This window comes from Euphorbia lathyris, chromosome 4 (assembly GCF_963576675.1).
Source record: "Euphorbia lathyris chromosome 4, ddEupLath1.1, whole genome shotgun sequence".
NCBI lineage: Eukaryota > Viridiplantae > Streptophyta > Magnoliopsida > Malpighiales > Euphorbiaceae > Euphorbia > Euphorbia lathyris.
Genome location: NC_088913.1, coordinates 79,460,280 through 79,470,672, shown reverse-complemented (window position 1 = coordinate 79,470,672; position 10,393 = coordinate 79,460,280). Strand labels below are relative to the sequence as shown.

Here is a 10,393-nt window from a genome sequence, read left to right as displayed (position 1 = left end):
ATTCTAATAATTAGAATCATTATGCTCAACATTTGAGAATTTGAAAAGATTCCAATAATAATATTTTTTAATTAAAATTTTCCAACAACTTGTCCTATGATTATGCTTCATTTTCATCTGTAAAAAACTCTTGAAATACTAACAATTTTGTACAAACTACAATATAATAGTTAAAAACTATATAAGTCAAAGTTGCAAAAGCAATTATCTTAATATACCATAGTTAATGTACATTTTTAGGATTTTGAGCATCAAACTTTATTTTTATTTATCTTCATTTTGAATTCGTATCTAACATAATCCAAATTCTTCAAGAATAAACATCTTATCAAGTGTATTAGACGCTTATAATTTCTTTGTCTAGAGAACTGAGAAAAAATAAATTCTTAATAATAACAATATAACATAATTTATAATTGAAATAAACTTCATTGTAAGTATAATATTTCAATACCTCTTTAATATTTTATTTAATATGTATCAAATTTCAATAAACAACTATTGTATGAAACTTTATATCTATTTGTACCAAAATGCATAAAAATAGAAAATACAATCCATATCAGTTAGATAAACTCAAACTAAAAAAAATGAGAATTTCAACAGGTTCCAAATTAGAAAAATTAATTTAACTTCAATTAAAGCTAAAAATTAAGTTCATATAAAGCCGAAAATCTAAAATTTAGTTAGAGTTAACAATCAAAATGATAACACCTAGCAACATATACTAAAAAAGAATACAAATATACAAAATCTTTATTTTAGTCATTTTGAAAAAAAAAAGACATAAAAAAGAAAACATGGATAAGGTAGCGAGAGGTATGGAACCTGTGTAACGATAGAAATGGAATTTCATCTCTGAAATATGAAACTATACAACTATTGTTTAATAAAAATAAAACGACAACATAATCGAGAACAAAAATAACTACAACATATGAAAAAAAATCGAATAATTACCTTGAGAAACATAAGAATTTCTTGGTATTTTTGACACTTTTATCTTTTCCAATTTTAGTTGTCCATGCATCTTCTATTTTTATCAGATTTCTTCAATTGGAGATATCAGTTTGAAAAAAACAAATAACTATAATATATGGAAAAAAAATCGAATAATTACCTTGAGAAACATAAGAAATTCTTGTAATTTTTGACACTTTTGTGTTTCCCGATTTTAGTTGTCCATGCATCTTCTATTTCTATCGGATTTATTCAATTGGAGATATCAGTTTGAAAAAAAACACATAAAAAAAAAAAAGAAAACATAGATAAGGTAGCGAGAGATATAAAACCTGGGTAACGACAGAAATGGATCTGAAAGATGAAACTATAACAACTATTATTTAATAAAAATAAAATAACAACACAATTGAGAACAAAATAACTACAACATATGAAAAAATCGAATAATTACCTTCAAAATTATAATACTATCTATTATGGCCAATGAATATAATGGTGGAGTACTATCTATCATGCTTTATATAGAAGTTTATTTGTGACTTTTGGATTTCCTTTGCTTTGTGTTTTTTTCATCTTCTTGTAACTCTTACTTTATTTTATTATTTTAATTAATGAGATAGTAATTGTTTAATATATTATAAATATAAATATGTTATTTTTAATTAATTAAATCTTTTTAATTTTGATTTTATACTCCGTTGACAACTCATCAAAAATGCCTCTAAAACACTTCTCCTTATTTCTCTCTGCTTCCGCAATTATATATAGTATAGATAAGAGTAATTGGATTTATGGGCCTAGACGGGTGAAGAAAATAAAAAAGATGAAAATAGCAAAAAATAGAGCATAAATGGATCAGTGAGGCTTAATTAAAAAAGGGCCAAATACATAAATATCATAATTAAGTACAAAATTACAACTAATTCATATCACTAAATTAATTCTTAATATATCATTATTCTTTATATATTATGGTTTTACACCATAATTTTAAAAATCTAGACTCCAATTCATAAATCATAAATTCTAGAAAATATATTCTAAACTTTTAATTTATAAATTCTAATCCTTAAAATATATTAAAAGTATTGATTTTACTAGTTTGATATAATCCAAAATTATAACTTGACATATTTATAAATAATTTAAAAAAAATGAATTTCTGTGTAATTTTCCCATTAAAAAGGGTAAATTACATATATTTATGCTTAATTTTACTGTTGGCTTTAGAATATAAACATAATTTTCGGCAACTTAAGTATTATAACCGTGACATGATTAAAACATAACAATAATAATAAAAAAAAGGTAAATTATAAAATTAGGTCAAATGAGAGGTCTATTTACATATTTAACTCATTTACTCAACCTACTATATATCTAGACTGTTTTTGTGTGACTTTCCCATAATACCCTCAATATTTACGTGCAGCTGTCTTCCTCCCGTCTGACTTCGCAGAAGTTAGCATATGCGAAGCTTCTGAAGCTAATATGCGAAGCTAAAGTATAGTTGATGAATTAGCATATGCGAAGTCTACGAAGCAAATGTTTGGTTTAGTTGATGATTTTAATTAGCATATGCGAAACCTGCGAAGCGAATGTTTGGTTTAGTTGATAATTTTAATTAGCATATGCGAAGTCTGGATGTGTTTTTAACAAAATTCGCTAAGTGGTATATAACAAAAAATGGCAAACAACAACGGATTCTAACATTAAAATCATAACATTATCAAAATTTACAACAAGATTGCCACAATAACAACATTAAATATCACTCACAACCAAAATTAACGCTAACAAAAAATGGATACTCTCTGTTTAAAAACAGAGATTCATGGTATTGCTCCGTCGATCTCCGTCGGTGGATCTTTGGAGGCTCGTATAAATACATTGCATGTAAGTAAGTTGAATCGAGAGAAATCTACCGTGACTGCCGCTCAGCCTCAGAAAGCGGTGTCTAAATTCTCTATTAGGTATTCTTTGCAATCTTTATGGCCCGACGGAGGTAAAAGTAATAGGTCTAATGGATTGGCTGTAGACGACGCTGTCTTAGTCGAGAATGGAGAGAGAGGTGGGGAAAACGTATTGAAGATTTTGCATGTTAGATCCCTGTGGAAGGAGGAGGATAGCCATTTTAGGTGAAGAGGAAACCGTAAGGAAGGGGAATGGGAAGATTAAAGATTGGGGTATTATGGGAAAGTCACATAAAAACAGTCTAGATATATAGTAGGTTGAGTAAATAGGTTAAATATGTAAATGGGCCTCCAATTTGACCTAGTTTTATAATTTAACCTAAAAAAATGGCTTAATACCATCATTTGCCCCCTGAACTTGTCTAAAATGGTTGATTGGCCCCTGAACTTTCAAAGTGTCTCGATAGCTCCCTGAACTTGCATAAACTGTTTAGTTAGCCTCCTGAACTTGCGTAAAATATAATCAATTAATCATTCGGTTGTAAAAAAGTAAGTCAAATGCGAAAGATATGTTACACGTGTCTTAGAGTGTTATTACATACTTCACTAAATAGATTAAAACATGTTAAAAAAATTTCTTACTTATTCAACTATAAAACATTTTCTTCTCTAATATTATAATCGCATACCCCGACTTTGGTCGTTTTACTTTTTTTAAGATGCGTGCAACATATCTTACGCATTTAACTTACTTTTTTACAATCGAGTGATTAATTGATTATATTTTATGCAAGTTCAGGAGGCTAACTAAACAGTTTATGCAAGTTCAGGGAGCTATCGAGACACTTTGAAAGTTCAGGGGCCAATCAACCATTTTGGATAAGTTCAGGGGCGAATGAGATAAACCCCGAACCGGGTCAAACCTCTGGGCCGAATACGTAAAGTCCAGACCCGAACATTACTTATTGTTTTCAAAACCCTGTTCGATAAACCCTCAAAGCTATTTTCTATCTCCGAATTGAAGATCTTCAGTTAGCCATCTTTTCAAGAGATGCAGTTTGCTCGATTAAGAAGTTTGGTGCCTAAAATTAGTCGCTTTGAATCTGGAAATGGCTTCCAATCAAAACTTTACTCTTCAAAGGCAAGACCTAGTGGGGAGGACAATGATGATCTGATGAGTCGGATTTCTTCGGTTGAGAACCCTAATCTCTTGGTTGTGCCGGTTCTTGACCGCTGGGGCGAAAAAGGACTATCTGATGACCGAGAAACCCTAATAGCCATCATTAACAAATTGTGTCACCAGAAGCTTTACCATCATGCTCTAGAGGTACTCAATTTGATCATCTACTTCTTGTAGCATTTCATCAGTCGTTTTACATTTTATATTCCAGGATTTTAATCTAGTTTCTAGTCAATTTAATCTTTGTAGATATGTCAGGAATTTAGTCTAGTTTCAGTAATTTCACTAGATAAGAAAATGGAATTCGCTTAACTTTTATGCCTGTGGAGAATAATTTGTTATGAATCTGTTGTATCAGAATTATATTCTAGATGTTAGCTTGGTAATGATATGCTGAATGAAGTCTTATGTTCTGTTATTTTGTTTCTAAGATTTCATTGTGGATGACTAACAAAAGATGCTATGAGCTCACTTCATTTGATGCTGCGTTCCGATTGGGCTTGATTTTGAAAGTTCAAGGGATAGAACAAGCAGAGCGATATTTCAATAACCTTCCACAAAAACTACTAGACCGTGATGTTTACCATTCGCTCCTCAAATGCTTCGCAGGTGTAGAACATGTCGAAAAGGCAGAAGCAGTAATGCAAAAGATGAGGGATTTGGGATTTGCTATGGTGACAAAGGATTATAACTTCATGCTTTACCTTTACTATAAGATTGGAAAAATGGAGAAGTTTGATGCTTTGTTGAAGGAGATGGAAGAGAATGCTGTGGTTCGTGACAAGTCTACACTAGACATTCAACTAAGTGCATATACAACTGTTATGGACATTGAGGGAATGGATAAGATAGTGATGATGTGGGAATCTGATCCCAAAGTTGTCCCTAGTTTCAGTGATTACATTGCTGCTGCAATTGGTTATAGAAAAGCAGGTCTACCGTTCAAAGCTTATAAAATGTTGAAGAAGGCCGAGGCACTTCTTAGAAGCAAGCCAGGTCTTATTAGCATGTCCAAGTATAATCAGCTTCTGACACAATATACGAACATGGAGATGAAGATGGAACTTCTAAGAGTCTGGTCAGAATACAAGATATACAAGGTTGAGAACAAGGGATATTCGCAGATCCTGAATTCTCTCGTGAAGTTAGGCGACTTTGAAATGGCAGAAGAAATCTTTGATGAGTGGGAATCTCAGCATGGTCTTACATATAATATGAACATCCGAAATATCATGATTGGTGCCTATTCCAGCAAGGGTCTTATGAAGAAGGCAGAAGCCTTGATTGAAAGGGCAATATCGAAAGGCGGGAAACCAAATGCTTGGACATGGTATCATTTGGTTGAAGGATACTTTCAGAATAAGCAACCACAGAAGGCTGTGGAAATGATGAAGAAAACAATTGTACTGATTTCTGGAATCAAATGGGAATGGGAGCCAGTGCCAGAGGTTGCAAGTTTAAAAGCGTGCTTGGAGTACCTGAAAGCAGCAGGAGACACTCAGCAAACAGAAGAATTTGTAAAATTACTTGTGGACAAGGATATTATTTCTTTAGATAAACTGGAAGAATTATCTATGGATAAAGATGAGAGGTTAAGTGTTACGGATGCTTTTGTGGGCGAAAAAGTGGGCAAAAAAGTGGGCAAAAAATACATCCGTAAACCAAAGGAGAAGAAAGCTGCTGCCAAGGTGGACTGTGGGGCCACTTAGAGCTTGTTTGGTTGGGCAAATTATTGGAAGCACTCGGTTCTCCATGTCAAATGGAGGACCTCCCATATATATTTTGACACGTGTAATATGGACATACATATACTATAAAAGACTCTACTATTTTAATTATTATGTGGGGTCACACTACACGTGTTCAAATGTGAATTGGAGGTCCTCCGAGTGACATGGAAGACTGAGTGCTTAATATAAGAACCGTATTTTAAAGTAAGTGAGGGTAGGTCACCTTGTTTGTTTCGAGGTGTAATCGAAGAGAATGGTAACTGAAGTTGAATTTTGAGTGATTTTCTTTACACTCCAAATCGGTGGGTAAGTATGGTGAATGATGTTATATTTCCAAAACTACCCTTTATCTCTGTTTATTTTCAAAATTACTCCTTTTCTTGTTCTTTTCAATCAATGGTGTTGAAAAAAAATCTTTTATGCTAGTGTGATGTGCTAAGGAATTTTCAGAAAATCTGAGACATACATGTGATTTTTTTTTTTTCCATAATTTGTTAAATTTATTCAATTAATCCAATTACTTTGATATAGACTCTTTTGTTCAATTAATCATAAAATATAGTATGCGTTTCCTTTTAGCATTGTTCTTAGAAATTTGGGATTGTTCTTAGCATATAGAAATTTGGAATTGATTATAATTGATATAGTTAATAGTGAAATAGAAGTTATAAGATTAAGGATATAAAAGTAATTTTGTATTTAACTTTATTTTATTTAACCATCAAACTAAATACAATTACATTATTAAATCATCATTTACCTTACCTTCTATTCAAACACAACAAGTTATTTGATACACCTCACTTTAACTTACATTACCTTACCCTCCATTCAAACAAGGCCTTAAGCACTAAATAGTATTCTGTTTAAATATTTATTATTTTAGGTTCAGTTACTGCTTAGTTAATTAGGTTAATTTTCGTGTTTCTTTTGCTAGTAGGGTTTTATTCTATTAATTTTGGTAGAAACCTAATGGTGGTAGAATCCTTTTTAGCCAAGGATACCTTAGGTGCTTAGGAATCTTATACCTCTTATAAAAAGGGCTTCTTTATTGATCAATGTTATGCAGATTTTTCAATCAAAAGATTAAGGAAGAGTGGTAACCTCTTTAATTAAAAAAAAAAAAAATCATTTATCGTAAATTTAAGAAAGATAGGTAATTCAAGGAAAGCCGAAAACAACAGCAAAGTGATTTCTTCGTGGGAAGATCTATGGCAAGATCCTTTTCGCGACCTATAAGAAATTGATATCAGAAAAAAAAATCAAGTGAGATACAACGGGACACTCATACAAATTCTTCAACCATTAATAAGATCATCAGACTCTGCTTCAGAAATTAACTTATCTATGACCTCAGCATAAACGATAACAAAATAAGGAGACACTAGGTCCCATTGTCTCAAGCCTTTGCCAAAGATCATACATATGACCAACAAGATCAATATTAATAGCAACATAATATGAAACAGAAGAAACACAAAGCATAATCCATTAAACCCGAATATCATAAAAACACATACGCTTTATCACAGCTTCCAATAAACACTAATCCACTTAGCATAGGCTTTATTAACTAATATCGATTTTAAGTGCAACATCGCCCTTATTCCCATTGTTCTTTCTTTTCATGCGATGAATACATTCAAAAGCGATTTGAATGATATCAATAATATGTCTGCGACAAAATTGGATTGGCTTTCACTCACAATATATGGCAAAATAACTTTAAGTCTATTGGAAGAACTTTAGCTATGGTCTTATAAAGAACGTTACAGAGACAAAGAGGCCTCAAAATTTTTATGGACTTAGGTGAATCACACTCTGAAGTGACAGTTTGTCCAAAAAAAATTGATTTTTAGAAGGTCCGCAGTGACCGTTTGTAAAAAAAAAATTATTTCTAGAATGTATGAAGTGACAACTTTTAAAAAAAATCAATTTTTAGAAGGTCTGAAGTGACAGTTTATAAAAAAAATCAATTTTTAAAAGGTTTAAAGTGACATTTAGTAAAAAGATATTGATTTTTAGAATGTCTGAAGTGGTCGTGTAACAAAAAATCAATTTTTTGTAACTATAAATATTTTAGTCAGTTTGTCAAAAAAGTCATAATAAACTTATATGTAGCGGATATAATTTTTAGCATTTTAACATAATTTTTCTTAATAGTATACTAAATATTTAACCTTAATTTTTAAAGCGAAGTGCAAATTTAGCTTAACGTATATGAAATTATGTAAATTTAACCTTGATGTTTCCAAGCAAGATCAATTTTAGTCATACGCTACAAAAAAAATTGAAAAGACCGGGTTGACTATTGTTTAGCCGTCACATCGGATCTTCCAAACAAGTTTGTCGATAAGTTGAAGCAGTTTCGTGTATTTTTTGTTAGTTTTTTTAATTATATTAAATAACACAATAAAATATTTTAGACAATTTAATTAAAAAAAAAAAATTGATTAACTTATAGGTAACATATTTAGTTTTAACATTTTAACAGAATTTTTATTAATAGAATTTTTATTAATAATAGAAAGAAAATGGTTTAAACATAATTGATATTTGAAATATTTAAAGTGACCATTAATTATAATTTTACAAGTACGATATAATCATATATATTTAACCATGATTTATAATAATTTATTAAAAAATTAATTTCTAATTTTTAATCAGCATTCTATAAAATAAATAATCAATATTTTTCCAATTTAAATTTTATTTTTTTAATATAAATAATTAAAAAATATTTAAAATATCATTTTGGGCCGTGGGTTTACGTCACTACCGAATTGTTGCAGGAATCTTGGGAACAATTGCTCATTACGGCGCCGATTAAATATATTTTTTTGAACCATAGTTCAAAAACTACATTTTTGAAAGAAATATTTTTTAACTAATTTTATATTAGGAATATTTTTTTTAAATGGCACTAAAATGGGGTTTAACCCGATTTTATCAATACTTTTGGGATAGTATTGTTATGGATGTTTTTTTTTATGTGTCCTCGAGTTAGCTTGCCAGAGGAGAGTTTTCCACTAATCTTAATGATAATGTGATTATTCTAATTTCAAAGTGCGATTCACCTAAGTCGGTGAAAAATTTGAGGCCTCTTTGTCTCTGTAACGTTCTTTATAAGATTATAGCTAAAGTTCTTCCAGTAGACTTAAAGTTATTTTGCCATATATTGTGAGTGAAAGCCAATCCAATTTTGTCCCAGACAAATCTATTATTGATATCATTCAAATCGCTTTTGAATGTATTCATCGTATGAAAAGAAAGAACAGTGAGAATAAGGGTGATGTTGCACTTCAAATCGATATTAGTTAATAAAGCCTATGCTAAAGTGGATTGGTGTCTCTTGGAAGTTGTGATAAAGCGTATGTGTTTTTATGATATTTGGGTTCAATTGATTATGCTTTGTGTTTCTTCTGTTTCTTATTATGTTGCTATTAATATTGATCTTGTTGGTCATATATATGATCTTTGGCAAAGGCTTGAGACAATAGGGTCCAGTGTCTCCTTATTTTTTTATCGTTTATGCTGAGGTCATAGATAAGTTAATTTCCGAAGGAGAGTATGATGATCTTATTAGTGGTTGAAGAATTTGTATGGGTGCCCCATTGTATCTCACTTTTTTTTTTTTTTTGCACATGACAGCTTCATATTTTTTGGGCTTCAACTAAGGTTAAGGTGATTGTTGATATCTTAGCTCAGTATAAAGTGTGTCTTCGGGCCAAGATATTAATATGAAAGTATGACATGTTTTTCAGTTCCAATGTTAATAATGATACTCGATCTACTATCAGTTCGATTCTCAAAGTTATTTCCCCTCTCAACACGTGGCTTTATCTCGGACATCCTTCTCTAATGATTGGAGAGATCAAATCGAAATATTTATATTTTCTTGGTTGACAAGCTTAGGAAGGTGTTTGGGAGCTAGGGGTTTCGTTTCTTATCTAGTAAGGAAAATAGGTTCTTATTAAGTTAGTGGCTCAAGCTCTCCTTATACTTTCTGCATGGGAATGTTCATGTTGTCTCATTCTATTTGTGACGATTTGCAGAAAATATTGAATTCATTATTGTGCGGTACGAACTCAGATGGTAAAAAATGTTTACACTAGTTTAAATAGTCCAAGTTATGTGGCGGACAAGATCAAGGAGATATGGGGTTTCATGATTTGCATCTTTTCAATCTTTCACTTTTCGGCAAACAAGGCTGGAAATTTATTTCTACTCCTCACATTATAGTTAGTAAGCTCTTCAAAGCCAAATATTATCTGAGTGAGACTTTCTTTTCTTCCAAATTAGACAATAATCCTGGTTTCATTTAGAAAAGTGTGCGTTGTTCTTCATCTTGACCTAAGATGGAAGGTGAGAGATGGAAATTCTATTCAAGTATTGAAAAACATATGGTTGTTTGAATTTGTTCTTGTCGGGTACGAAAATTTGGGATTGAGATAAGGTGTTTAGCTACCTCTATTTTGATGAAGTTATGAAAGTGTCCAACATTATTGTGCCTTACCATAATACTAGTGATTTTATGGTCTGGACTTTTACAAAGGACGGTTGTTATTCGTCATAGTCAGGCTATAGGGTGCTGGATCAATGGT

General features: G+C 31.0%; 1 protein-coding gene across 1 annotated transcript; it reads left to right on the top strand.

The window, feature by feature from the left end:
- The first annotated feature begins 3,851 nt into the window (after nucleotides 1-3,851).
- LOC136228083 (pentatricopeptide repeat-containing protein At2g20710, mitochondrial-like) lies at nucleotides 3,852-6,314 on the top strand. The gene is made up of 2 exons (XM_066016915.1): nucleotides 3,852-4,203; nucleotides 4,488-6,314. Exons 1-2 carry the CDS (start codon nucleotides 3,928-3,930, stop codon nucleotides 5,763-5,765), a joined length of 1,554 nt encoding a protein of 517 aa, XP_065872987.1. The 5' UTR covers nucleotides 3,852-3,927; the 3' UTR covers nucleotides 5,766-6,314.
- Nucleotides 6,315-10,393: the final 4,079 nt, after the last annotated feature.

Bases quoted from the DNA above. Each gene is read 5' to 3' on its own strand.
- LOC136228083 (XM_066016915.1), top strand. From the start codon at position 3,928: ATGCAGTTTGCTCGATTAAGAAGTTTGGTGCCTAAAATTAGTCGCTTT. The intron at 4,204-4,487 runs GTACTCAATTTG...TTTGTTTCTAAG, and splicing joins TTTACCATCATGCTCTAGAG to ATTTCATTGTGGATGACTAA.